This window comes from Hyaloscypha bicolor, assembly GCF_002865645.1.
Source record: "Hyaloscypha bicolor E unplaced genomic scaffold K444scaffold_136, whole genome shotgun sequence".
In the NCBI taxonomy this organism is placed as follows: Eukaryota; Fungi; Ascomycota; class Leotiomycetes; order Helotiales; family Hyaloscyphaceae; genus Hyaloscypha; species Hyaloscypha bicolor.
The window spans coordinates 210,487-238,147 of NW_020194638.1; the positions used below are offsets into that span (position 1 = coordinate 210,487).

The following is a 27,661-nucleotide window of genomic DNA, read 5'->3' on the forward strand; positions in this document are numbered from 1 at the left end:
CCCTTAGCGAAGCCAGGCACAGAAACGTCGAACAAACGACAAACGACAAACGACGGACAAACGACGGACAATCGACGTACAAACTTTCTTTCCTTCTCTACTGAATGACGAAGAATGAGATCACATGGGATCAATATGCGTTGTACCTGCAATGCAGGCCGCTTTGATCTAGCCTCGGGTGCCAATGTCCCCAGTCAGGTTCCGACGTTCAGTTCAACTACTTCCCCCTGAAGGTTTCCTTGCATTAGCGCATATTGAAAGTCCCTTTCTTTTGATTGTCTCAAAGGGATTGAACATTAATATGTATCTCTCCAAATGTATTTGGAAAGGGATATTTTAATGCCCCGCTTTTCTCCGCCCATCGCGAGTTGCGATAGGTCCTGGTCACTGTCTTACCGCTTGCGGGGCCATTTTTCAGACCGCTTCTTCCCAATAACCTCATCTCATTCTTCACACTGCTTGCTGCAGATTTCTTTTACTTGTTCTGTAGCTGAGGAGTTATCGAAGTCATGGCTTTACAGGAGCCTGATTACGATCAGGTCGCGAAGGTCCTTGCTGCCCAGCAACAAGCTGCCCGAAATGCTGGGAAACGGAGGGGGGAGCGGCCGAGGGATCTTCCATCACGGAACCAGATTGTAGACGAATTCACGATGGTTAGTCTTAGTAACCAGATGACTTCTTATATGGTGATGACCACTGTCATCGGCGAGCCTTACCATCCATCTACCGCCTCTTTGAATACGTTAAAGAAGATGAGCATCAAAGATTTGAAGATCGAGATAAATCACAGGGGGTTCTATATGTTGCTCAGATTTCTCTGTCCTCCGATGCGCATGACAGCAATAATGGTACGTGATCCCTTGGAGCATTCAAATCCAATTCGTTATTTTAATTGATGCCGAACTGGGCTCCGGCTTTCTTTATCCACCGCCGCCCAGTGCTACCGCTTGGAAATTGCTAATATTAAAAATAGAATATTGTAGAGGATGAACAGGGCACAGCGAATCCCTTTGCATTGTATCTCCAAGAGCCTGAACATGTTCGCCCGGCTCAGAGCATTCTGAGACAAAATCGGATCTTCATTCTCAAGGAGCCATATTTCAAAGTGGGGACCAACGGCCAGTACGCAATTCGTGTCGATCATCCGACGGACATCATTTGGCTCTTTGAAGATGATCCGAGAATCCCTGAGAACTGGCGTTCTAAGTCTTTCCAAGAGACGAGGCCTGCAGAATACTGGAAGAAACAAGGCAACGACCTTGTCAATGTGGGCACGTTCTATGATGCAATTGAGATGTATGTATAATCAGTGCACTCGCGTGTCTTGTTTCACTTCTAACATTCCGTGAAGGTACAGTAGAGGGCTTCGGTCATCTCCAACCCCTGCAGAGGAAGAAATCCTGCGGAACAATCGTGCGCTAGCAAACCTGCGAATTGAAGCGTATGATGCTGTCCTCGGAGATGTGTCTTTCATTACAAAGTTAGAGGACCGATCCGAAAAAGCACTGTACCGTGGTGGGCTGGCTCTGTATGGTCTGCAGCGTTTCGACGAAGCTGCTGAAGTTCTTCGTGTTCTGGAAACTAAGTTTCCTGAAAGTGCTGCTGGTAAGCACGAGTTAGCACGTACGCTTCTTCGGATCAGGGAACAGAAAACTGGAGTTTACGACTGGAAAAAGCTGTACATGGCTTCCCAACTTCGACCACCAAAAATAGACAGTACAAGTTTCACAGGACCGATTGAAATTCGAGATTCACCTAGCAGGGGGAAAGGTCTCTTCACCACCAAACAAGTGAAAGCTGGCGATCTTCTACTTTGCGAAAAAGCATTTTCCTACTGCTTTGCGGCACCTCCCGGGGAAGCTGTGAAGGCCAAATCCATATCCCCTGCATCGGTCCTGCTCGATGTACCCAGCAATCGAAGTTTCTTTGGAACGCAAGCAGACATCATTCGTGACGTCTCAAACAAGTTGATTATGGCGCCTTCACTTAGATCCGATTTTGAGGCTCTGTTTCATGGCTCATATGAATCTGTGCCGAGTACTCCCGTCGACGGAGCACCAGTGGTGGATACGTGAGTGCATTTTCGTCGGTTTCAGAACAGCCGCTGATAACTCCTAGGTTTCTCGTGGCCAAGATCATCAATTTTAACTGCTTTGGCTGTCCTCTCACATCTAAAGACGTCATCAGCGACACAGAATGGAATCGAGCAAGCAAGCTTCCTTCAACTATACAGCACGATGCGGGTTCCCAGCGCTCTCTCTACCGCACAACCGGACTCTGGCTCAAAGCTTCCTTCATCAACCATTCCTGCGACCCCACCTGTCGTCGAAGCTTCCTAGGAGATCTCCAAATTGTCAGAGCAGCCCGCGATCTACCCGCTGGTACAGAACTCACGTTCTCTTACCTGGGGGTGCTGGGAAAGTCGCCTGAAGATCCGAAGTCACTGAACAAGCGCCTATTAGAGGGTTGGGGTTTCGAGTGTAGTTGCCCCATTTGCATTGAGGACAAGGAGCTACCTCCCGCCATCAAGAATCGGCGCTCTCAACTCCTCAAAGAATTCGACACCATTGCCAAAACCAACCTGAAGAAGAAGAAAGAGGTGCTTCAGCAACTCAAAAGCACCTATTCTCGTCCGCCCACAGAAGTCCCGAGACCACAAATGTGGCTTCCCCTCTTCTCTCTCGTCCCGCTCTACGCAACAGGCAAGCACAGCAGCAATGAAAAGGTTGTCGATCAAGTGTTGTCCACCTTCGCAAGCGCCGGTTACATCATCAAAGGAGCGGGGCTTCTGTACGTAGAAGACTTGCCACCGCGAATCAAGGTCGAGAAATGGGGATTGCCAACCGAAGGTGCTACCAGCGCTTGGCTGACGCTGCGGAATGCGTATGAGGCTTGGGGTGATATGGGCAGGGCAGAGCAGGCGAAGGAGTTTGCGAGGATTAGTTGGATGTTACTTGTTGGGGAGGATTTCTCGTTCGTTTGGGAGAATCCGCCGAAGGTTTAGATGGCCCTGCCCGCGATGTTCCAAGTCAAAGTCCGACTACCCACAACCTTCATCTCTCAATGTCCATTGAGCTTGGTACATATACAGCCGACTCACCGAGAATGCTCTAGAAATAAGTCATATATTAGAAGTTATTTGACGCGGAGGAGTCGAGTTCATTGCTGGTATGATTGACAGAGAGGAAAGAGGTGAGTTGGTGGAGTTGCGGTGTATTGGTATATTGGTAGATTCCGAGGAAAAGGTAAATTTGAGTACAATTATCTTTTGGGGTCGGTCTAATGGACTATCCTTGAGGTCCTGCACGTCTTCTTTCTTTTGAAGCTGTTGGCCGAGAGAAAGAGCAACCCCACCGAGCTGCCAATCATCCCAATGTTACGCTTCGTGCATCGGAGACATTCAAGGCTACCAACATCATTCACAATAACCTCATGAACATGTCCGGCCAACCAACCCACCTCCGCGGAAGCCTTTTTTCGATTACTTGCCCCGAATATCCAACTTCCAAGGTCTACCAAGAGAAGAATCGAGCCCGTTCTGCCCCAATGCCTTAATCGGACCACTGATCGGTGAGCAACTCCACCATCGCGTGCCTTTTCTGTTAGACGCTGTTAAAGGATTTCTTCCGCCTTGATACATATCTCCTCAGTCTATTGGTTAGTTTCTCGGGGGTTTGCAAGCCTTTCGCGTCTGTGGAGTGACAAGAAGTTATGACCTCACTGTGGTTCCAAGCATCCGGCAGGGGCGGCTCCAGTTGAAAGGCTCGAGTCTGGTGGTGTGCCTTATCAGAGCGTGAATATGCCTTACTGTGCGCCCTGGCTCGGTGATACCACCAAGATTGGCTGGTAGCCTTGTGTTACCCAAATTTTTGAGAGGCCCCCCTCCCTTCTGTGAGGCGGAGCCTCTGAATTGCATGTTGATTCGAGGGGCCTCTCGCTTGATTTGATCTGCCATTTTGGTCTCAAAATCAGGACATTCTTGATTGGCCTTGAATCCCTGGCTAATATGAAGCCTTCGGGGGCCTCTAAATGTGGCTGCTTTATTTAATTCCTGGCTTGCCCCAGGCGTCTATCCGCATTCTTCTTTCATCTGCAAACTCTTGAACCTAAATTCCTCCAAAGCTTTCCGAAATATTCTCTCACACGCTCAAGCTCATCACCACCGCCCGTCTTTTTGAAACACCTGGCTTCTCAGCAACTTCCCGCCATAGCGTAGTTCATCCCCCTTTCCTCTGTGCATTCAAGAACTTATTCTCAAAATTTAGAGCCATATGCATCACTCAATGCTCTCGGTGCTCGCTTGCGAGTCTTCATACAATGGCCACGAACCTCCACGGGGCGCCGATTATGGTGTTGATAGCCACGAATCACCCGACCCCGGTCCCGGATGCAACCATTGGGAATGGCTCTGTTGTCCGTGTGGAGGTCCTGGATGTAATGATATGCGCTGTGGTTGTTGTCCCTTTGGGATTTAACACAGTTCATAGACCTCAGTAACTGTCGAAAAACTTACTGAGCTTGGAGCCTTCATCAAAACCTTCTCACTCGTCAAACGGCCTTCAAGCTTCTCCACGCACCCATACATTCGACCACATCCAAAAAACTTCCATAAAACCTTTGGTTCACCATGGCTTCCGCCATGTTCAACCCGCATGATAACCCTTACTTGACTAGCCCTGGCTCTGAACCCGACCAGGTGTACACTCAACCTTTCACCAACTTTGATCCATTTTGGCAACCCAACGAGTTTGACTGGAGTGATCTTGACTTTTTTGACCCTGGCGATATTGACATGAACTGGATGGGCCAGCCACTTGATGAAACTACAATGGCACAATTACCAGGATCTATGTCAAGTGATGGTGCAAACATGGAGCGAGCATTTGTGTCGGATAGTGGCCAATTAATCTTTCCACTAACCCCTCCAGACACATTTACTCCTGATTCTACTCCTTGGACATCATCATCGTTGACCAGTCCCCCCCCTTCCAATACCTCGCACACAACAATACCATATCATCAGTCACCACCCATGCCTTCCTCGTCCCCGCCAACTCAGTCGTCGTCCTCCACCCCACCTGATTCTAGAAAACCCTACATCTGCACTGTCTTCCAACCCATTCGCTCCTACACCAGCTTCCAATACCTGAAGTAAGTCTCCTTCCGCCCCAAGAACCCTCATTGATCAACACATCAGACGACACCAAAAAAGGCACAACCCGCGGGTTACATGTCTATCTCCCACGTGCAGCCTTCGCTTCCCAGAAACAAAAGATATGAAAAGACATGTTCAGACAAGCCACCCTGGGGTTCTGCCACCTGAACGATACTTCTGTCGAGAAAAGGGGTGTGGGTATGCGAGCAAGGAGTTTTCCAGAAAAGATAATTTAAAGCGGCATTTGAAAGATGCGCATGGGTGGTTGGGGCGTTGATATGGTCACAAATTCCTATTATTTCCCCCTCTTTCTAATCACGCGTAATTTGCTGCTTAGCAACGTTTGGGATGGCGTTAATTGCTTTGAAGAAAACGGCCTAGTTTCCTTGTCCTGGTCGACTTGACATGCAATTGAAAACCATAAAATATTCTCAGTCCTCATCTGAAACTTGTTTGTCCTCTTCCTCAGTACCCATTACAAGCCCCTTGATCAACATCCGCAACATTCCCCGGAATCACCCCGGCAGCGACCGCATCCTGATAACTCCACCTATAATCGCCCAGCTGGCTCTTCCAAGTCCAAAAGACCCACCCATTAGTATCCTGCTCATACTTCGTAACTTGCGCCGCAAACCATTTTCTATAAAACGCTTGCTGTGTGCTGGGATCCCAATCCGGTGTCCACTGAACGTCATCCGGGACACTGAGGCTAAACTCGCCGACGATGGTGGGAGTGTTGTTGTCGCTGTTGCGATTGTCGTTGCAGGTGTTTGACAAGTAGTCGTATTGGGAGGTTGGAACACCAGCCCACTTCAGGTATCTAAATAGTGTAAGTTCTACGTTTTGATTTGGCTGAAACAAAGAGGGGGAAGGCGAACCGATGATCATCATAAGCCAGAGATACCGTATTGGCCAAGTCAAAGAACTGGTTCGGATCTCCTGCAAACCAGAGCTCATTCATGGGTTGTACGTGTAGAAAATTATTCTGCGTGACCCCGAGTGCTCGTTCTGCGCTTCGGATTGCCTTCTATATGTCAGCTAGGAAGTTAAAGCGATTGAGGTAGAAAAGTCTACGTTGTAGGCTCCGGGGTAGTACGATGAGCGCATCGTGACTACCGTGTCGGCGTTCTGGATGGGCTCGTTGACTATACCGATCATGCCGACGTTGCGGAAGGCGTAGGTAGTGTGGATGAGATTTGTGAGCCAGGAGAGGAATTGCTCTGCGCGGGCGTATTGGTAGTCGACGTAAAAGCCGGCTGATGGAGCATTCTGTTTTAAATTGGTAAGCCTCCCGTCTGATGAAATACCTTCCCAGTCAAAAAGTATTTTGCAGTGCCCAAGTCACTTGACTCGTCTTCTTGCGTAAAAAGGAACTAGATTTCGATGCTAGACTCAGATGCTTGGATAAGACTCACTTGTCCGGTATCTGAATTGCCCGGCTGTTGAGCCCCAGGCGCACCATGCAAATCAATGATAATATAAAACCCCGCATCACTTGCCCACCCACACAATCTCTCCAAATAGGTAATGCCTCCCTGGGGGAAATGCTCACTATCCGCATAAACAAGACTCTCCATCATCCAGTACCCCACAGGGACCCGGATCGCGTTCAACCCGTAACTTTGCATCTGAGCAATATCTGCCTGAGTAATCCACGAGTCCCAATGGGTTTGGAAGGCTGAATTTGCTTGTGCTTGTCCAAGGTGAGAAACGCAGTCGAATTCTGACGCCTGGCCACCGCAGCCCATGTTTGCCCATTCAGTTTCTGCTATCCAGGGCTCGAAGACGAAGAGTGACCCCATATTGACTCCCCGGACTTTTCCTGATGCTTGAAGCCAGCGTTTGGAAGTCGAGTCGCCTCCTAAAGCAGTGTTGTTGAAAAGGTTCGTTCCATCCCGAGCGTAGATTTCCTTGTGCTCTCCTGGGAGCCAAGCCAGCACTGGCGAGGCGGCAAGAGCCAGCAAAGTCATGGATGTGACTAACATCATAATGGAAGGGTATAAAAGATGAGGTAAAGAAGCCAGTGTTCACAGAGCGGGATGATATGAGTATTTATGGGTCTGGAGGATTCAAGGGTCGTAACCGACTGCGCCAAACGTTTTGCCCAGCTCAGCTGTGAGGCTGAGGTCAACATTGCGCGATTATCCTAATGGAAGTCTTTACTTCGAAAAAAGTCACTTGACATCTCCAGGTTGATAGCATACGTGAAAACGAGACGGAGAGTAACGGGCGATGCTTGATACGAGCATATGTTGACCATCAGGCAGGAAGGAAGCAGCCATAAGCTTCATAAGACTGGCCATGGATCAGGAGAGTCGTCCCTTTACAGTAAGCAAAATCGCTAAGCAGCAAACAAAGGCTATATACGGCTAGAGGAATGTCAGATTACCGGACTTCTGCCCCTGCTCACCACGGAAGAGATCTAACGGAGTGCACCACAGTCGGTCCGTTCCTTCAAGCATGAGTGGTGAGCAACTGACAGAAATTTGGTGATTGAAGGTGGTTCCAAGGTTCCTAGATTGAGGCGCAAGGGTCCCGTTTCAGGCTGTGGGAAGCCTCCAGTAGCAGCGCAGCATGGGCATCGCGTCGGGGGTGGGGCCTGACAGGGTAGAAGAATCCACTGGCCAACCACCCATACCCCCAACCGCCCACCCCCAAAAAATCGATTTTTAATCATACCTTCATTATAATTACAAATCCTATTACTCATTGATACTTTATAGTATTCTCGATATCCTGATAACTGTCTATTTATTTTAACCTTGTAATGCGGCTAGAATTGCCTGTAAGGTAGAAAAATCCACTTGCCAATTGCCCAAACCCCCCACCTGCTTACCCCTTTTCACCACAACAACGGCATAAAACCGAAATTTTGAGTAAATATTTGTAATCAGCGACCTTGGTATAGTAATTCAGGAAGTTTTTAGCATTTCCTAGTACTTTAAAAAAATTCCCAAAATTTTGGTGTTCTACCTCTAGCGAGGCTCAGTGAGGGATTTGATAGCGGGGCAAGAATAACAAAATCACTACCTTATGAGCAATTCTAGCCGCATTACTGGTTTGAAATAAATATATAGCTATCAGAATATCGAGAATACTATAAAGTATTAATATGTAATAGGATTTGTAATTATAATGAAGGTATAATTAAAAATCGATTTTTTGGGGGTGGGCGGTTGGGGGGTATGGGCGGTTGGCTAGTGGATTCTTCTAGGCGGAGCGCCAGATCGATTACCGGACTTCAAATTTTCAGGTGTAATTGTTCCTGAGCCCCTCATTCCCACATGGCCTCGGCGGAGGAAGGGATGGGCGGGGTTGTCCGACTGGGACCAAGATACCGCACTACAGCGATTCGTATCAAATGTGCTGACTACCTCTTTGAGTCAAAAGGGATTGCTGATAGTGTCAAACGATGAAGGTAAGTCTTACATGTTGTCAACGTAAAAGGGCAGGTTCTTGATGCATTCTAGAACTAAAATCGATATTTCCTCCTAGTTTTCTTTTTCAGCTTCTTGAGACTGGTGGGCACAACTACTCGACACATAGTACTGACCCCTGATGTTCTTGGTGGGCGCGGCGGAGGTAGGGTTTGTGGCTGAGGGGCTATGTGAGGGAGGCGGGGTGCTCGTCGTTTGGGCGGAATTGGATTTCTCGATAATGATAGTGCGTTCACTTGGCGTTTGTCATGTTCGGGGACAAAATAGTACTTTGAGTCTGCGATTCCAAACTCTACAAATCGCTCGTTGTCAAGCCTCTCCTTCTCTATTCTTGCTTTATTGACTGTGGTCTGTTTCTCTTCTCGTCCAATAATAGGGAAGCCCATTATGCTTGCAAGTGCTTTGAAACCATGGTAGTAAAATCACCCATGCCAATAACTTTTAACCACGAGGCCCTCGTCGCCCGAAGCTTTCCCACTCTTCCCTGAAAATCATCTTAAGAGAATATCCAAATATCTCATCAACCGCAGGCCACGAACTTGCGCGAGAACCTTTCCTTTCAGCACTCTTGCATGATTTTCTATCGTATTCCGAATTCCTTGCGACTTCTTACTCCATTCAATTTCAGCAACCCTATTGTACCACTCTGTAGTATTGACATAAGAGAAGGCGGCGAGTCCAGCTCAAGTGTCTTGAACCATTCACGCCTGGATAGTCTCGAGTCAGTATAGTCCAGTCAAAATTTTGAATGCTTCAAAGCTCGCTGGGTATGGGCATTTCGATGGGTCGACGCAGCTTGATTGTTGGGGAGTCCTCATGGGATGTTAGGAAAGGATGGAAAGGATGGAAAGGAATGCCAAAAATCTTGCGAGGCATTCAATTGTGGAGAGAGCAGCTGGAGAATATTCATACCTCTTAGCTCTGTTCCCGGCATTCGATGCGAAATAGCTTGCGGGATAGATTTCGTATTTCTTTTCCAAATCTCCCCAAAACGGTACCGGATGCTTCAAGAGAAGCTTGAGAAACTTCGAATGCGAGAATATGGACCCCCGTAGGAAGATGTGCAAGCCGGAATAAAGGTCGTTCAATTATCGACCTTGAATCGGGGTTTGAGGCAAAGGATAATTCAGAGCCTCACGAAACCCAATCGTGTACAACCAATTGTTTCCTTGCTTAATTGCGTCGCCGTAGCTTGCAAAGGCTGGAAGATTACAGGAGTAGTTGCGTTTAATTTCGTGAAATGGAACGGAGACGCAGAGAGTGAGATCTTTCTCTCACAGCGGTGTCGAATGGAGGTTGACGAATGAGCCGTTCTTGTGCCAGATTGCTAGTTTCTCGATGACTCGTCGTTTCTCCGATGGTTCTCAGGCCCAACCATCTCCAGTGGTTTCTTTGAGCCATGCTCTATTGGCATGGTCGGCCAACAGAGCATGGCCCAGGGCATTTTGATACTGTGGATCATCAATCTCGAGCTGCTCCAGTGAAGATCTCCAAGCTGGGTCGTTTGTCTGCGGACAGCTCCCTTGATGGATTGCGTATCTTTTCACCAAGTCACAAAATACAAGATATTCACTCGTGGGAGAACGATATTGGGTGGGAGTGGTTTCGGCCTCTCACGTGCAAGTGAAATGACTTGCTTCCACATGGGTGCAGAGATGTGGCTTGCAGCGTTGTTCGAAATCTGGCCCTTCGATGGGAGAATGAGTGCTGGCATGTTATTTAAAGTCTTCGCCTTCAGTGGGAGCATCGGTTTTGGGGCATTATTTGGAATCCGAGCCTGGGGAGATAGCAATGGTGTTCATTCCTGGATACTCGTAAAACGACTGGATATGGGTTGAGAGCGGTTTTGGAGATGCGTGGACTTCCTAAACGTCAACCCAAGCCTCCTTCCTTCGTCGACGATATTGACAGAATCAGGAGGCACAAGATGCCTTTCGGAAATCAGAAAGTGCTTCAACGCAAACCAATCGTTTCTCCCAAGCATTGATTCCTTGGTTGAAGATATCTGCCCAAGCCAGAGGCACGACTGAGTTCCATGCGCCATCCACGTGTGACTTCTCGTTCAGATGGACTAGATATATCTCCAATGCCATCCCTGGCTCACCTATGATTCCTGAATTCAAGCATTGATGGTCTTGGAGTTTGTATCTTTCACCCAGGGGAGTTTAGCTCCAAATTGGCGAGTCCAGTCCCCAAGCCGTGAACAAGGAGCACATTGCTAGAAGTCCAACACCTAAACCCATCGCAGATTCGCAGTGAACAAAATAATTTGAGAATAGAATGATCTGGCCATAATGGAATTGGCAAGAGATTCGATAAAAATAGCATACCACATACCACTGCTCAAAGATTCTGTCATTCCCTAGTCCACCAACTTCGGTGCCTCGATAGGCCTGCGACGATTCAGCACTTCCACGCAGTGCAGGCTGGATACCAAGGGCTTTCATACTCTTAGGCTAGGACTAAATCACAAAACAAGCAACGCAAGGAGATGTTCCCTTACCGACCTCTCAGATTTCAACCCCACTACTATGCCCTTTACCTCCTGCCGACCATTAATCATATACATCTATATATATATAAGGATAGAAGGACCTGAGGGAGGCGTTTGGCAGATCCGAGAGAAGGAGAATACCGCGCCCAAAGACGCTTTACGAGTTTGTATAGGGAGAGGGTTAGAGGAGTTAGAGGGCTTAGTGGGGAGAACTAGAAGGGTCTTTGGTACTACGCCTTCGTTATTCGCGCTCATATTACTACCGGAGAGGAAGATTCTATGGCCATATTGCGACAGAGTTGACAAGGAGGCTTTGACTCGCGTCGAGCTATCTGGATTCGAGCTTTCAAAAGTCTAGATACCCCTCTCTAGAACTGTATAATGTCTGGTAGCCACCCTAACTGGCCGTGGGAGGTTCATAGCCACAAGCCGTTCAGCGTGACCGCTTATGCTTGAATGCTTTCTAGGATATACAGGGGCACTGAAATACAGCGGGGTCGGGGCTCGGGGGTATTTATTATAGAGGCCGCCTTTTTCTCTTCGTGGTTTTCGCTATTCTATATAAATAGGACTTTGTATTAAATATTTAGCTGAGCACGTCTCTATAACCTTCGGAGGTTGACCTACCATAGCTCATAAACGTAAAAATAATCATTATTATTATTATTATTATTATTATTATTATTATTATTATTATTATTATTATTATTATTATTATTATTATTATTATTATTATTATTATTATTATTATATTATTATTATTATTATTATTATTATTATTATTATTATTATTATTATTATTATTATTATTATTATTATTATTATTATTATTATTATTATTATTATTATTATTATCATCATCATCATCATCATCATCATCATCATCATCATCATCATCATCATCATCATCGGCGCCTCGATTCTCCTAGGCCTTCGCCCGAAAAAACACCACGATCCAATCCCCAATATTAGAGGTAAATGAGGAAGAAGCAAGGGAGTTTCGGGCCAAATCTCCCACTCTATCCAGTATAATCGCCATCATCTTAAGATTCTAGCTTTCGGGAGATGCCTCAACAGCGAAATATGCGGTCAGGAGGCGTTGCTGACGGTGACACGGAAATTACCATGGTCTCCACGGGGATTATCTGAGACATCCTCTAATCTGCTCACTCTGGAAGGTTTGCGTTTGTTCTGCGATGCCTGCATTAAACTCAATTCTGAGGAACGCATGAATGGTGGTCAGCTTTTGGCTCAGGGGCGCTTAACTCCAAATTAGCGAGGCAGACTTGTGATTCAGGGGCAACGGAAACTTCCAGCACGGAAAAAGTCAAAGAGAATTTATCGAGAGACAATCGAAGTTCTCAAGGCGTTCTGTGGAGCTACTGTATTGCTTAATAATTTTCTGTCAAGAATCAATCTTCCGATTTTAGTCCCTGCCTAGCGGTCCCGATCTCTGCTTAAAGAGACATTCGCCACTACAACACTATATCATTCTTTCCAAATTCCCACGCACGACGAAAAAAGCAAGCAAACCGGATGTCCCGGAACTAATGTCCTTGGCGTCGTGAGCTGTAAATCTGGACTTATTTCCTCGGCTTAACAAATTCAAATCTCGTTTCAAAAGTAGGTCGGCATTAGAAGGCAATTTACCAGACTTCGGCGCGCCTCGGGGCTTATCGACGCCAACCTTTATTTGGTGTTCAGGCACAACATCGCCCCACGATGAACAAGGAAAACGACGGAAACGAGAGCTAGGTTACCAAGTACGTAACTGCGACATGCAACAGATGTGAGATCTTCCGGCGAGATGTTCTCGAATGAGCTCGGTGGAGAGATTAGTGGAAGGAGAGATGCATGAATGGGGAGTTTAGGTGGGGGTTAACGTCACTGAGGAAGTGCTTTTTTTTATAAGCGAGAACGGGAATCCATCAACCACGAAAACATTGGAAACGAGATCTAGGTACCAAAGTACGAAACTGCAGACGTGCAACAGACTGTTGATTTCATGTTTCCTTTTCCCGTGCGGCCTGGATCTCGAATAAAAGGCGGTGTGTGGGGAGCGGGAGCGAGATCAAGGTTCGATGGGCGGGTTGAGCTGGAAAGACGTGCCGCAGATGAGCGGGCCAAAGATGGGGATACCGTTAGATTGAAACAGGTGCTTCTTGTTGTGAACTTCGATAATAATGTTACTGACTCTCATCCCATTATTGAAACGCGCAGTCTGAGGGATCACATGATGGGGTGAGAGGGGGATGGATTGGCGACGGGAGATTACGGCGAACGGCGCTGCAAATTTTAACGATCTACTATTTCTAGCGAGTCAATAGCCTGAAAACTATTGGTGGCACCTGAATCAGGGGGGGCGGACTCGCTAATCTCACGCTAGTTTGCGGGAACCGCATTCTCTCCTTTTCTTTCGACAAGACAATAACCATGTCAAGACAACAGTGGAATATCAATCGGAGTTTGCTTATAGGTCTTAACAGCTTCTAATATCATCATGGTATCTCTCAATTCCAGCCCCTTCCTCTGCCTCTACCGTCGTTTTCCCTCGAAGCCACAAGTTTCTCCAAACTAGTTGACCGTGCTGCGCCACAAGTTAGTCAGGTCTTTGATTTAAAGGCGATATATACTCACTCTGTTGCCTAGTGGGTTCATATAAGAAGCTTGATTCCTCAGTATAATCTGATTTGATGTTTTGGATCGCTCATGAACAGTCATGGGGCAAAAATTCGGTTCATTCTATGTCCTGATCACTTGAACGCGTTTGCCCTAAGCACGATGTCCCGCTTTATGCTATACTTAATGGTTTTCACACAGTTTTCAACGCAAAAAGGACGTATCACGTGCAAGCTACGAGACTCGTTTCCCCGTACCTTGCCCTCCAGCATCAGCGTCTCAGCACACAGTTCATTCGTCCTTTAGAAAAATATCTTTTCCAATTATACTATCTACACTGCCCTTTCACAAGTAAATTTGAATCCAAAAATAGCTCGTGCTTCAGGCGCTGCTCCTTCAACGCCAGCCCCTCCCCCATTTTCACTCTCCAGCTGCTCACAAGCCCTTCTCTCTCTCTATTACTCAAACCCAAACACCAGCGCACTGCATTCCAAGAACTTTCAAGCTCCTTTCCTTGTTATTCCCAATTATCCTTTCCCAATCTAGGGTTTCGAGATCCATATCTCACCTAGGGATGAAAAAATTATATAATTTGGAGGGTTGTTATATAATAATGTAATATAACGGACAAAAATGCGTTATTACATTATTATTATACGCTAACCTATTATGGAAAGGCTGGCTCGTAAGGAAGACAGGGTAGTCGGTTGCCCTTGCCTTAAACGAACAAAGACGCCCAAATTTGCTTTATTTATGCATAGCTTATGCGTAAATTATACTTGATTTAATAAAGTATAATAATGGCAAGACCGTTATTATATAATTACGCCAATTGGCGTTATTATATAATTATTATATTACAAATCCATACATCCCTAATCTCACCAGACTTCGAATTACCCGGTAACCCCGCGTCGCGGCTACTCGCCATGCTACCTCACTTGCGTACACGACCTGCATTAGCTCCCATTTCCATCCGTTCTCTTTCAACTCGGACTCCCCGCATCCGTGACCTCTCCCCTCCTCCCCTCCTCCGCGTTTTGGGATTGCTACCTGCAGGGGTAGCACTTAAGCTTGGTACCGTATGGCCGGCCAACTCACACTTGATTTTCTAGCTGGATTCTCCGAACCGATATAGGAATGTGATGTGAGGGATATGCGATGTGGGCTTCACTATGCATCGCTACATGGGTCTTGCCTGTGCATTGCTGACATTTCCCAATTTATGTACAATTCTGGAATCTCGTTTCAGTTCCGAAAAGAACCGCATTTAGAACCTCACAGTCCTCGCCTCGAATGCACCTCATCTCTTATTCCCCGCAGCAAAACGGGAAGGAGGGGCACACAATACGGGGTCCCAGAATCCCAACAACGAGGGGCACGGCGCGCAGCTCGTACAGTGGCCGGGTGGTGGGTAGGTATATACCGACCTCTCGGGGGTGTAGTGGACGTAAGGAGCGATCCTTAATGTGGTAACCGAGATAAGTTTGATTGATTTGAGGATCGGATCTGATTGTGATGTATCAGTTTCCTTCTCTCTCCTTCACCGATTCGTTGGATTTGAATTTGAATATAAATTTGAGATTGGGAATGAGGTATTTGTTTGGATCTTGGGAGGCTGGGTTTAGAATACTGGGAGCCAATTCCTTTTCAGCGGGAATTCCAAATGGAAGGGAGATGCTTCGATATTTTGATTGTTTCTGTACAATGCAATATAGAAATGATTTGAATGTGATGCTGCTCCAATCCTGTGTGCCCCCATATGCCCAACCTTGAATGCAGGAAGTGATCGTTAATTGACGGGTTGCCAGCAATCCCCCTCCTACCTGTTCTGCTCCCTTGGAGCCCAATACCCTTCACCTTTTACTTCCATGTACACCACTGCAATATAAACACCCTCTTTTCGACTTCTCAGCTCTGCATCTTTCCCACGTGAGTCGCGGCGTCCCCTCCAAACCTCCGCGGGGCGTCCCGAATGGTGCCCCCCCCATTTCTCACATCTCTGCATCGATGATAAAGCGTGGCGGTGCATCACGACCCCCGGACTGGCTGAACAGATTGATTTCAATTTGCGTCGCCTCACCCGTGGGGCAGCTCACTCAGCACCCGGCATGACGGCCCGAATATCCTCAAGCGAATCAGAGCCCAGGTGCTGCCCAGCCACACTCACCAGTATCGTGAGATTGGCTCAAGGTGGACGGCGAGAGCTGGAATAGGGGACCAGATGGTTTGATATGTGCTGTAAGCTGTCGGCCGACTGCCGAATGCAGTCGGGCCGTTGTTTTTAGAAATTCGGATGGTGCGGTAACATGGCGGGTCAAGGGGTGTTGCCGCTTTCGCATTTGGATTTTTGTATGCCGTTGCAGGTGTCGTAGTCGCAGTCTAGTGGCGGCCGTGATTCATGAGTCGTGATGAGATGGCGATTTCGTGTTTATGTGTTGTTACAGGAGGAGGCTTATCCACCTAAGAAAGTCCGACGTCGCATCTCTGCTTCCCTGAGAATCTCGCTCGAGAGGCTGATGGATGGCGCAAGGTGTGCGTACAGCTCGATCTCTAAGATAACACCATTGATAATTGCGTCTATGGTGTCGAGACTTGGGACCAAGGTGGCGAGGATGGAGGAAAGTGACACCGACATTGTTGCGCCCATGACAAGGAGGGTCTGGCTGACGATGGAGAGGGCTCCTTGCCAAAGGTAAGGCATGTGTCCAGCATGGCTGTTGAGACATTAGATATATGCATGAATATATTATGTGGAAGAGAAGGTTGACGTACTGGGCAGTGATGTGCTCCAACTGTCTGATGCTTGCCTCGAGACACTTCCGACAGTTCTCCCTCACACTCGGATCCATCGCCGCCTGCTCATTATCCAGCACAGCCAGAATATATGGTCGGTAAATGATTGTCTTACACGCAAAATACCGCAGTCTGAGCACCGTTTGCACCGGATCATTCAACATGGACCGAGAGTACGGGAATTGTAGGGGCAGCGGTAAGCTGTCGTACCACTGAGTGAGCTGGTAGTCTAGTTCAGCCACTACCGGCTCCAGACTTTGTGTTGAAGCCATGGAATCTTTGCTGTAAATTAGTTGTGATACTCTGTTGAGGAGCCTTCGTAGAGCAATTTCCGCGAGGAAATACCAGAGGTCGTCTCGTCCCACAGATTCTTCATCTTCGGGCTCGAATCCGCCAGGGAGCCCGACACTCTCTTCGTACTGGACAATTCCGGAGTGGGGAAGATCCATTTCGGCAAGTAAATCGGACTCAAAGAGAAGAGCGTTCCAGTAAACCCGTTCGCTGAGCTCCCGTTGAGCGGCCGGAACCCGTCCAGGGGCCGAGAGAAGCAGTTGTAGCTTGGTGCTGGTACTTGCAAGTAGTGTCCAAGCTTCCAGGGGCCGGACCAGATAGAAAAGATATGCCGAAGCCAGGACCGTGCATTGTGCTGATAGCACGGAATTGCGAGTCATCAAGCCAGGGAGTAGAGCCCATGCTGCTGCAAAATATGGCAGTCCTGGGGGATCTTCGCCCAGTGGGAGTCTAGAAATAGACCCGTTACAGCTGGCCTGACCGAGAGCGAGTACCAACAACACAATGCAACTCTCCGGCCCCTCGCGAAATCCATTCGAAAGTGCAATACGGTAGTAATTTCGCCAATTGAATGGGTTGACGCATGCATACCAGACATTGACTTTTGCGAAAAAAGCCTCAATATAGGCTGACGTATTCGAAAGGTCCAGACATGGGGCCTTGGAAAGTGGGAGAGGTTCTCGAGCCATTTCCAGCTGGAGTAGAATTTGTGGATCGTAAGGTCTCGACACCAGATCTCGTATCAAAGGCCATTGAAGGAGGTGTAGTGCTGCATTGGTGTGCACTTTTGGCATAGTCGAAATATTCGTGCCAACCGACGTCCAGGTTCCGAGACCAGAGGCAGGAATCATCGAGACGAAATTGACGTTATTCTGCATCATAATATCCTCATTGCTGATAGTTGTTGCGCCATTGATGGATGGCGAATTCGCAGAGAGTACGAGGCCATTCGTTTGGCCGACCAGATTGGATTGGAGTAGACCCTCGATGCGGGTGAGGTGCTCCAGGATAAGCTTGTCGCCAGCATCAAGTTTTATTCCTGGCTCCCGATAAATACAGTCTGCTCCCAACTCTGTGCAGAGTTTACACTTTGGCTTCGTTCCATCGCATCTTGACTTGCGAGAACGACATATCTCGCACTGTTAAACAACGTCAGTGGGAGGCGAAGCTGCCAGGAAAGATAACTTACAGCAATGGTAGCCCTCCGCCTTGGGTAGTCGAGTCCAGCATCGGTGCTTCTTCTTTTCAACGGATTTATTCCATCGTCACTGTTCTGCCGGGTTTGATTCAGACCGTTTGTCATGGATTCTCTGTCCCCAGAGGATTGAGAAAGATTCCTAGTTTTCTGGGCGGATCCAAGAATGCCGTCACGCGAGAAGCTCTGAACGCGGCGTGCATTCGGCGATTTGAGCGGGTTTGGCGAGTTCAAATTCCCATTCCCGTTGACGCCATTGACGTGGTTGCCGTTCGTGGTGAGAGTGAGTCGAGGAGAGTTGGGAATGTCGATGTTGAATTTGTCCCTAGACATGGAGAAGGTTCTTCCACCGCCCGCCACAGACGTGGGGGAAGGCTCCGGGGAACTCGACATTGGGCCTGAAGAAAGGACCGACCGTTGGGCTCATCGATGCTTAGCCGTCAGGATAAATATAATGCTCGTTGGAACAATGTATTGTGGAGGAGAAGGATCAATCTCTATTTTGCACCGTCGAGTTCGAGAATTATGAAGAGAGCTGTGTCGAGGTGGAATCCATATCTATTTTCGAGAGATTGATTACTTGCCGCGGGCGCACGACGGAAGGGGTGCGAGGTTAATCCCCACAGATGTGGCCGGGGCTGTTATTGGCAGACGAGACGATGTGCTCGACCGGGAAGACAGACTCCAGGAACTTGAAGAGCCCTGTGATGCTCATGCAGGTTCAAGAGCTCGGGAAATCTGGGGTCGGTAGTACGGGGTGGTACCGGAGGTCGACGGCCGAAAGGAAGCCTTCCAGAAACAGTGCCGCATAGCGAGGGGTTTGATATTAAGACAGGGCAGCTGATGGCGCGCTTACGGAAAGATACTAGATGCTGGGCTATATGAGGGGCGGCTCGCAGGAGAGGTGCTTTGAACTGTGACAAGTACTCAGCTGCAGTACGGAGTGGCCAGAGTTTTAGATCAGCTCGTAAGTGGGGGCATGAGATGGGGAAGGCGGAGTGAGCTTGAGTCTCCGCAAAACGGGCCTTTTCGTCCCAAAACCAAGCCCACGGAGAATTAGTAGAAGGTGGAGTTATTGTAACTCTAAGGAGCAACCGAGCTGCTATGGGTGCTCTAGCAATATCAAGCCCCAACGCTCCGACAGGAGCCTGATATTAGAGCATTTGGTCGGTGGTCACAAACAGGGCGGAGAAATTGGCGCGGAGTATTTGGCAGCCGAGTCCGTGAGGGCGAGCGCGTCGTATAACCACAGCACGATTGATCAGTGTCGAGGTTGGAGATTGAAATTCAGGATGTTGCTCGTCTTGTGTTTCTTGGAGAGTGGGGATGTGCGAGAATTACTGGGTGGCATGAGGCGGGTGGCTAGCCAGGGGGTGCGGGCAGAGGGTTCGCCAATGCACGTCGTCAAACCAGGGTAAGCTGGGCCAATCACTTCGGGCGGCGTTAATGCCTCCTCACAGGTTCACTACTCACGAGTTGACAGAAGACTCAAAGATGACGGTGACGTGAGGGGATTGCAAGTTTGCGGAGTGATGGAAGTGTGAGAGTGCATGGTGGGCCGAATTTTTTCATCTGTAGGGTAGGTTGGCAAGTGAGGCAAGTGAAGCAAGAAAGTCCGAGGCGCTTTTTCAGAAAAGGGGGTCCATACCACGTGCCCTCGGTTCCGGTCGGATGGAACAACGTTTTAGCGAGCCTCTAACCTCCACCCGCTCCACCATCCCGTCAAGATGCACGATCGGCCTGCATCTTCATCCTCATATTCATCCCACTCAGCCTGAAGTACCCCTTCCCTTCCCCCACCACATTCTTCAGACGATCGGATCTACGCTTAGGAACGCGACGACGCGCACTGTTAGCCACTCCCGAGGAGCGTTTCCACTGTCGAATCACGGAAACATCGGAGAACTTCGTCTGTGATTCTGTTCTGGATCACGATGGCCTCAAGACTGCCGCATCTTTCACCGTCTTCTGCCCCTACTGCGTGCCTCTTGCCGGCAGATATGCCTCGCTCTCTCTACTCCAAATGAAAGCACCTCGCTGGCTTTTCCGGCCAGCCAGAGGCCGGCTCATTCCCAAGCGGATTGACCAAGAGGTAGGCATTTCCCCAGAAGTCACTCTTTTTCTCTGTGCTGTGCCTTCTTCTCACGACAATTCTTTGGAGGCTTTGTTATTCGTGTTTCTTTTCTTACGGCATCTGCGGATACGCGCCTCTATGGCTTTTAAGGTTGTCGTCATGTTCTTTCTCTTAACACATCTCGTTTGTTGCACTTCTCCCAATTATCTAGGCTCTCTTCTGACCATTTTAATTAACAATGAGCTCCTCGGTAAGCAAGATCTACCCAGTGCTTATTCGATCTAACTCTCTTTGTCAACAGGTCCCGAAAGCCCCTCCGCAGATTCCAGGACTATCCTCCTCACGCCCCAATCTGGAGTTGCTGTAGCTAGCGCGTACGCGACACTGGGAGAACAATTGTAGTCCCTCGAGCCGAATCCTTCAAGCATACAACTGATTCTCGATTACCTTACACCCCAAGGAAAATGTATGGTGAATCCACATACTGGATTGCTTCCACTGCGAATACCTCGAGCAATTGATGGTCACGGAAACGTAGCCAACACGACTACAACCCCGAGCTCACATCAGATCCAGCCAGCTCTCTGCACACATTCTGCCCCCTTCTCCAATTCGGCCTGTCAGAATACAACTACACAGTGGCAAGTGACGGTCCATTCGAACCATGGGTATATCACTGGGTATGAATCCATACCCTATATTTCATCACACCGGACCTGATGTCTCCAAGATTTCAAAATAGGTTGAGCTTCAGGTTTCTTGGGGTTTGTTATGCCCCGCAGCCCAGAAGATTCACATATTCGACGCCATATAAAGGGACTTCCAGCTCTGATGCTACTTCTTTACGGTTCACAACGCATGCAGTCTGGAGAAGGAGGCTCGGAGGATTGTCTATTTCTCAGCACATGCAAGTTCAAAACAATTGAAGTTTGTTGTGTTCTGGATACGTGGTGGAGCCTTCACAGGTGGTACTGCGAATGACCCAACGTTCGATGGAGGAAATATAGCCTCGAGATGAGAGGTGGTGATGGTTGCCATCAATTATCGACTATCCAACATTAGGCTTCCTAGCTCTCAATGATGGTGTGACGAAAGGGAATTTCTGGTTTGTCGATCAAATCAATGCTTTGGATTAGGTCCGGAATAATATTCAGATTTCGGTGGTGATCCAGATCGGATTACCACATTCGGACAATCAGCAGGAGTTGCATCTGTCAGAGCAATGCTAGCATCGCCCAAATCGATTGGTAAATTCACTGGAGCAATTCCTCTTAGCAATTCGGCGGCGGAGGATAGGAGACGACTTACTCTTCATGGCTCAGCTCTGCGGATGTAATGACAACAGCAGTGAACTCAATCCTGGATACAACCAATTGCACTACTGTCGCATCCCAAGTTGGCTGCCTCAGAACGTGCCCGCAGCGTCCTTGGTGACAGCAACCGTGGCCAGGTAGGTGTCTAGTGGTAGACGGCACCTACCCGACCTCTTCCCACTGAACTTGAACGGGAGTAAATTCGTCCAGCATCTACCCTATGCAGGACTAAATGCGCGATGATGGTTCTGCAATCATCTCGTACATCCAGACGAAGACCTGTCCGAATCTATCACCAAAGTCGGCTTCAACTCATCGCTCATCGCCTCTCATTCCAATCTCTTCCCTCAACCAAAAACCATGAACACGTCCCTCGATGTCTTCAATGTCACGTGGCGGCGGATTCAATATTTAGGTGCTTTAACCAGGCGAGCGCCTATGCCTCTGTTCTCAACAGCGTGTTTGCTCCAAGCCAGTACTTCTACGAAGTTAATAAAACCTACCAGATGAGAGGACGGAATCCCAACCCTCCTGTCTGCGACGCCCCTCGCAGACCCTCTCATCCAAATGGTGATCCGGAGGGAGCGTCCTTCAAATGCCATTCCGGCGAGTTGTATTACGAATTCGGCAACATCAAAAGACAGGGTCTTCCGCTTCGTGATGAGAATGGCCTCCCAATCTCACAGTTCGATCTCAATTCCCGGGCAGCCTTTGCAAGGAGTGGGAATCCGAATCCCGATCGGACGTTTTTGAAAGCGAGAGAGTACGAGAACACGACTTGGCACTTGGGAGAAGGCGGGAGAGTGGATACAGGTGAGGTATAGGACTTGGAGTATGTGCCGTTTAGGGTTGTTGAGCAGTGGGGTGCTTTGGTGGCTGTTGAATTACTACTCCCCGCTATGAATTCAGAGAAGATGATGCTGAATCGCAATGATTAGTTGATAGTCTTTTTTTGTCATTGCGGCCCCCTGGACAGTTAGTTACTTCTCGATGCAGTACTACGCATGAGGCGAGTTGCCGTTACTCTGGAGAACCAATCGTTGATTTTCTGCATGCCTCAAGACGGGAAACTATCTCGTCATATACTCTCTCCCTCCTAAATAAAACGTAGAACGGCCAGGGTACGGTATACGTCAGAACGGCCGTGCCAGCCTTGTCACGCTACGTTTTATTTCTTGGGCTCTCGTTCTCTTTCCCCACATCGGCACCTGCACCTGCACCTGCGCCTTGGTCCGGCTTCCCCACCTTCCGCATCATGGGAGGCGGCGAATCAGGACCTGACAACTCTCAATGTTACACCGATCTTATTACATATTCTGCTCTCTTATCTCAAACCATATCCCGTATTTGGTGCGATCTTGCTTCACAGCCTTGTCATTTACTCTCAGGGTTTCCTTCTCCAACCCAAGCTGAGCTCGCGAGTCAACGTCTTGCGAAATGTCGACGAATCTTAAAGGGAAGGCTATTGCCGTTACGGGCGCCGCGTCGGGAATCGGCCGAGCGACTGCGAAGATGCTGGCCGAGAGGGGGGCGATACTCGCTATTGCAGACTTGAATGGAGAAGCGCTTGAAACCGTTGTCTCGGAGCTGAAATCTAGCGGTGCTGTAGTCACTGGCACCGGTATTTACCCCTTTTCGCTTACCCTCTCGATCCTAAATCAAAATGATGTTGATAGCAAAGAATAGTGTTGGATGTCCGCGATGCAAAGAAGGTGGAGGAATGGATCACAGACATTGTGGAACGAGATGGGAGACTAGATGGAGCCGCAAATCTAGCAGGTGTTATTGGCCCCTCCACTGGGATATCGCTTATCGAGGACTACCCATACTCTGAATTCGAGTTCATTCTCGACGTCAATATGAAGGGGATATTTAACTGCTTGCGTGCTGAGCTGAAAGCCATGAAATCTCTTATCGAAGAAGGGAAGAAAGAGGAGGGGAGGGGCAGAAGCTCGCTTCAATTGTGAACATGGCGAGTGTAGCAGGTGCAATTGGTATGGCGCGGAACTGTGCGTATGTAGCGAGTAAACACGCAGTTGTCGGTCTCACTAAAAGTGCGGCGAAGGAGTGTGGTGGGTGTGGGGTGAGGGTTAATGCTATTGCGCCGTATGTTTTTCTCCCTTCCTCCCTTCCCTTCATTCCTTCCTTCCCTCAATCCCTCAATAATTCTTTGGACGGACCCAAAGATCAAAGTGGAGAGGTTAGAGCTGATGATACCAGCGGAGTGATCGATACCCCAATGGTGCGCGGCCTAGACACCGAAATCAAAGACATAAATATAGAGCGAACGGTATCGGTGATGCCCATGAATCGGTTGGGCAAGCCAGAGGAGGTTGCCGAGGTGGTTTGTTGGTTGCTTTGTGAGGGGAGTAGTTTTGTTACAGGGAGTGTGCATACAGTCGATGGGGGGTGGATGGCTTGAATCTGACGAAGCGGTGAGAAAGTGGGAAAGTGGGGGGGGCTTCTCAAATCTAAACATCCAGAGAATAGATAGAGGAGAGGGAAGCAGGTGGTTTGCTTGAATATGTTCGAGCAACCCCTTGTGATAGTTGTTTGAGGAAAGCAATCATACCATTCTTCCAGAGGTTATAACTGCATTCTATCTGCTTTGCCCATGTCCAGAATTAGCCGCTTTCTACTCTCTTCCCTTTCAGTCAAATCGGCAAGTTTCCAAGAGAATTCCGCTGTAGATTGAGACGAGACATGCTAACGTACAAGTACGCCTTTTGCGCCATTCAAATTTATGAGAGGTATTCACTAGAGCATTTATCAAATATTCCATAGGACAAATTTTAGGCTCATAAGATAGAACAACGCAAATCTACCGCTTTTGAGGGTGCTTAGAAGCCGGGAACAAACAAACCTGCTTCCACCCTCATGCCCCGGTGTGGCAGGCACCAGAGGGGGTTCGGATGGGCTCCAAATTCGCGGTCACTGTCGCCCTCGCCGAGTCTCTCTCCCAGCATCGACTCCTCCACTAAAGTTATTCCAACACCAAGTCGTCTCACGTCTATATACAGACAAAGAACTCCTAGGCTACCACCATAATTACTGTCTCTGGGCAGATATGCGTCGGGGAATCATAATATGTGACAAACAAGCCCCTGGCGCCGAGTACAAGCGACAATACCATAGAATCAAGAGCGAATAGAATCAAGAACGAACACTCGTGCATGATGCCAACAAGCCCCTGGAGCCAAGTACAAGCAGTAATGCCATAGAATCAAGTTGGAAGTTGGAAGTTGAAACTTGAAACTAACATCGGCAGGCGCAGGCCATTTTGTTGACCTGGAAAAGTGTATAAAAGTGCACCAGTGCTCTCGTCCATTCTATATCCTACATCCCAAACGATCAAGCTTAACCAAGCAGCCATTTGAAACCATAAAACACACCAACTCGCACGCATCCAACGACTCAACATGGCTGTGGTTTATGATCCATCCATTATCCACTCCGTTCATTCATTGGAGGAGGCCCATATCGGAATCCAATCCAAGGACTTCACCGCTTTCATCTCGGCTTTCGAAAACATAGCCAAACTCGTCAGCCATTTCCAATAAGCGATAAAGCTGACAATTTGTATGGTGCCAAAATCAGACCGAAGTCATATGTCTTACGCCAGAAGTCGTAGATGCCTTGCGAATTTGAGCTCGGGGATTATGATGAGGTGGCAGATGAGTTTTTTGCATCTTCTCAACAACTTGTTCAACAGTTCGGACTCGAGGATTACATTAGACTTCGTCGATACTCCCCAGACGATCCAGAGAAACTTGAGATTACTGAGCGTAAGGGAGTTAGTGTGGAAATTCCATGGGATTCGGTAATGTCTATTACTATTCTACGACTCAGAAAGACATTGACAGTTAATAGTCGGACTTGACATCGCGCTAAAGGGGCCCTTCCCTTTAGTCGGGGAAAGCAAGTTGTCCCGGGAAAGCAAGATGTCCCGCACCAAATAAAATCCTTAATAACTTGAAACCTTAACCTTTTTAAATAATTCTAAGTAATAGAATTAAAAATATAAGCCTTATAAACTAGATATGATTCTCTAAATCTTAAACAAAGAAGTGAGTAGAAAGTTATTAAGGTTTTAATAATAAAATCGCGAGAAATACAAAAATTATAAGAATTATTTATTTGTGATTATTTTGCGAATATTAGACTTATAACTTTTGCTTAATTATAAATTTTTATTTTTTTACTTAAAACTTTAGCCCTTAAGTATATAATAGGTAACTATAAGATTGCAAATAAAACGTATTAAATAGATTTTCTATAGCTAGTTTCTAATATTATTTTTTAGAAGGCAAAAAAGGCTAGTACAGGACATCTTGCTTTCCCGGGACAACTTGCTTTCCCTGACTAAAGGGAAGGGCCCCTTTAGCGCAACGTCAAGCCCGACTATTAGTAGTCCAATGAAGAGAGGACGCAAGACTATAAGGCAACATTCTGGGCATTCCCATCCGGGGCACCGAAGAACTATCGGTGCTCCTGCAGAGACACTGGGTCAGCCACGGACCCGAATCACAATCACATCGATTCGAACTAGCGTGGGCTTTTGAAATCCTGGATCAGTTGGGCCGGTAGGGGTAGGGAGTTTCAGGAGTTTCCTTTCTCGTCGCTGCCGACATCAGTATAGCCTTGGACCAGCTTACACAGCCATTTATTTACCTGTTTTCCTAAGGTTTGAAGACATGGTTATATCATCTTTTTAGTCATACTTTAGCTTATTTAAGTATATGCAGATATCATTCATTATATGCATATACACAACAGTTTTGCTCAAAGGAAATTGCTTCATATATTTCTTACTCCTTTTTCTACCTCAAGTATTGATGTACAACTACTTCCCTCAAGTTCTTGCCTAATTCTAGAAGTATAACCCTCAAATAAGCCTGCTTCGCAATTTTAATACTACAGGGAGCGCTCGCATTAACTCGTTGACAGAAACAAAATCTTCTAACTGCTCGAGGGCCGCATTCTCATCTAGTATAGCATCATGCTTTAATATTCGTTGAACATACTCATCGTTGATCTTCCGGTTACGAAGCAACAGTTCTAAGAATTGCCTCTCAAATGAAGTTCTTAGTAGATACTCAATCCGCCCAGGGTTTTCAGAACTCGCATCTAATTTCCCTATTGCATGCTCTGAATAGGCTCGATCTTCTTCAAATATCATCTCTTTAGGGACATCGTCATTTAGCCACCCCGGAATATCCGCAATAAAAATAGGGTACTGGATAGCTGAAGGGGCAGGCGCGAATCGGGAGGTATCCCAATCCACAACACTATTACTAATTAGAAAAGAAAAAATATACTAAAATATTAAGGTGCTTACCCGGAGAGGCCTCTTTCGTTCACAACCGCGTTCCATGCATTCAAGTCTCCATGCTTAAATATAGCAACCCCATCGTCTGGATAAGGCACTAGGTCATCTTGTAATCTATACACTAGTTAGCCCATCTTATTATATCTCTGTCGCATGCCGGGATTCACGGCATGCTCATTCAATAAAACCTACTTGTACCTTGAGTGTCTTGTGCCTCTTCTAAGGTCCATAGGGAAAACAGGAAGGTCGCAAGGCCATCCAGCAAAACTTGACATCGTTCTTTTGGTAACACTTGCGTATTCCAGGATTTAAGAGCCTCTCCATCAAGATGGTCCATAACAGTATAATACTGTGATTGATAAACAATAGCAGGTACTAGAAGCGCTGGGCACTTCTCTTTTGCATCCTTTAGAACGACAGTCCCTTTTGTAGCAAATCTAGCTGCGTCGGCATCGTAGGGGATTCGAAGACACCAACGATCCCCGTCCTCAGATTGGATCTCATATATAGTATTGGAGCCACCTTTCAGTGGCCCTGACAAAATCTTGATATAGGTGTTTTGGGTAGAGCATATCTCAGTAATGATCGCAGCTAATGGTAGTATCATGCTGGGAAGGGTTGATAGGGAAGTAGAGAGTTTGGTTTTAGAGGCAGACGGTAGAATTAATAAGCGCAGAGGGAATCCGATGTGGTTGGAAAGAAAATCAGTGTGCCCCTGCCAACCCTTGCAACACCCCTGTTTTGCTCGCATAGTATTCCTAAAACATGGGTATACGCCCAAAGGGGAAATAACAGGAGGCTAACTCTAATTAGAATACATAAGCACCTTCTCTGGGTAAACCCTAGAACGGGTGCTTATGCAATTGAGAATTAGATTCCCTTCTAGCCCCCTTCCCCCGCATTTCGCAAGCTAATTTTTATAATTTTATCGTAAAGTAAGGCTTTCTTTTTCGGCTAT

The 27,661-nt window shown here is 47.6% G+C and overlaps 8 protein-coding genes across 8 annotated transcripts; 5 read left to right on the forward strand and 3 right to left on the reverse strand.

Annotated features, from left to right (window-relative positions):
* Window positions 1-509: 509 nt before the first annotated feature.
* On the forward strand, window positions 510-3,271 carry K444DRAFT_655598 (SET domain-containing protein; the record flags this gene model as incomplete). The annotated part of the gene is made up of 4 exons (XM_024886024.1): window positions 510-848; window positions 974-1,296; window positions 1,352-2,071; window positions 2,119-3,271. 4 exons carry the CDS (start codon window positions 510-512, stop codon window positions 3,002-3,004), a joined length of 2,268 nt encoding a protein of 755 aa, XP_024730739.1. The 3' UTR covers window positions 3,005-3,271.
* Window positions 3,272-4,428: 1,157 nt separating this feature from the next.
* Window positions 4,429-5,526, forward strand: K444DRAFT_130580 (uncharacterized protein). Its single transcript, XM_024870449.1, has 2 exons — window positions 4,429-5,151; window positions 5,198-5,526. The coding sequence occupies exons 1-2, from the start codon at window positions 4,628-4,630 to the stop codon at window positions 5,430-5,432; spliced, it is 759 nt and encodes a 252-aa protein (XP_024730740.1). The 5' UTR covers window positions 4,429-4,627; the 3' UTR covers window positions 5,433-5,526.
* K444DRAFT_618319 (glycoside hydrolase family 5 protein) lies at window positions 5,449-7,210 on the reverse strand. Its single transcript, XM_024881291.1, has 4 exons — window positions 6,571-7,210; window positions 6,230-6,424; window positions 6,034-6,179; window positions 5,449-5,975 (listed from the first exon to the last, which is right to left on the reverse strand). The coding sequence occupies exons 1-4, from the start codon at window positions 7,141-7,143 to the stop codon at window positions 5,621-5,623; spliced, it is 1,269 nt and encodes a 422-aa protein (XP_024730741.1). The 5' UTR covers window positions 7,144-7,210; the 3' UTR covers window positions 5,449-5,620.
* Window positions 7,211-16,160: 8,950 nt separating this feature from the next.
* Window positions 16,161-18,380, reverse strand: K444DRAFT_540515 (uncharacterized protein; the record flags this gene model as incomplete). Its single annotated transcript, XM_024875719.1, has 3 exons — window positions 16,161-16,422; window positions 16,481-17,931; window positions 17,982-18,380. The coding sequence occupies 3 exons, from the start codon at window positions 18,378-18,380 to the stop codon at window positions 16,161-16,163; spliced, it is 2,112 nt and encodes a 703-aa protein (XP_024730742.1).
* A 591-nt stretch (window positions 18,381-18,971) lies between these two features.
* Window positions 18,972-20,463, forward strand: K444DRAFT_634657 (uncharacterized protein; the record flags this gene model as incomplete). Its single annotated transcript, XM_024883769.1, has 4 exons — window positions 18,972-18,985; window positions 19,105-19,401; window positions 19,800-20,311; window positions 20,363-20,463. 4 exons carry the CDS (start codon window positions 18,972-18,974, stop codon window positions 20,461-20,463), a joined length of 924 nt encoding a protein of 307 aa, XP_024730743.1.
* A 911-nt stretch (window positions 20,464-21,374) lies between these two features.
* Window positions 21,375-22,382, forward strand: K444DRAFT_634658 (uncharacterized protein; the record flags this gene model as incomplete). The annotated part of the gene is made up of 3 exons (XM_024883770.1): window positions 21,375-21,511; window positions 21,790-22,192; window positions 22,320-22,382. The coding sequence occupies 3 exons, from the start codon at window positions 21,375-21,377 to the stop codon at window positions 22,380-22,382; spliced, it is 603 nt and encodes a 200-aa protein (XP_024730744.1).
* A 369-nt stretch (window positions 22,383-22,751) lies between these two features.
* Window positions 22,752-23,987, forward strand: K444DRAFT_655601 (NAD(P)-binding protein). Its single transcript, XM_024886025.1, has 4 exons — window positions 22,752-22,995; window positions 23,061-23,258; window positions 23,303-23,480; window positions 23,595-23,987. Exons 1-4 carry the CDS (start codon window positions 22,812-22,814, stop codon window positions 23,794-23,796), a joined length of 762 nt encoding a protein of 253 aa, XP_024730745.1. The 5' UTR covers window positions 22,752-22,811; the 3' UTR covers window positions 23,797-23,987.
* Window positions 23,988-26,259: 2,272 nt separating this feature from the next.
* On the reverse strand, window positions 26,260-27,310 carry K444DRAFT_634660 (uncharacterized protein; the record flags this gene model as incomplete). Its single annotated transcript, XM_024883771.1, has 3 exons — window positions 26,260-26,662; window positions 26,713-26,824; window positions 26,902-27,310. 3 exons carry the CDS (start codon window positions 27,308-27,310, stop codon window positions 26,260-26,262), a joined length of 924 nt encoding a protein of 307 aa, XP_024730746.1.
* Between the last annotated feature and the right edge of the window lie 351 nt (window positions 27,311-27,661).

Bases quoted from the DNA above. Each gene is read 5' to 3' on its own strand.
- K444DRAFT_130580 (XM_024870449.1), top strand. From the start codon at position 4,628: ATGGCTTCCGCCATGTTCAACCCGCATGATAACCCTTACTTGACTAGC. The intron at 5,152-5,197 runs GTAAGTCTCCTT...TCAACACATCAG, and splicing joins ACCAGCTTCCAATACCTGAA to ACGACACCAAAAAAGGCACA.
- K444DRAFT_618319 (XM_024881291.1), bottom strand. From the start codon at position 7,143: ATGATGTTAGTCACATCCATGACTTTGCTGGCTCTTGCCGCCTCGCCA. The intron at 6,425-6,570 runs GTGAGTCTTATC...AATTTAAAACAG, and splicing joins GCAATTCAGATACCGGACAA to AATGCTCCATCAGCCGGCTT. The intron at 6,180-6,229 runs GTAGACTTTTCT...GACATATAGAAG, and splicing joins ACTACCCCGGAGCCTACAAC to GCAATCCGAAGCGCAGAACG.
- K444DRAFT_655601 (XM_024886025.1), top strand. From the start codon at position 22,812: ATGTCGACGAATCTTAAAGGGAAGGCTATTGCCGTTACGGGCGCCGCG. The intron at 22,996-23,060 runs GTATTTACCCCT...AGCAAAGAATAG, and splicing joins TGCTGTAGTCACTGGCACCG to TGTTGGATGTCCGCGATGCA. The intron at 23,259-23,302 runs GTGCTGAGCTGA...GAAGAAGGGAAG, and splicing joins GGGGATATTTAACTGCTTGC to AAAGAGGAGGGGAGGGGCAG.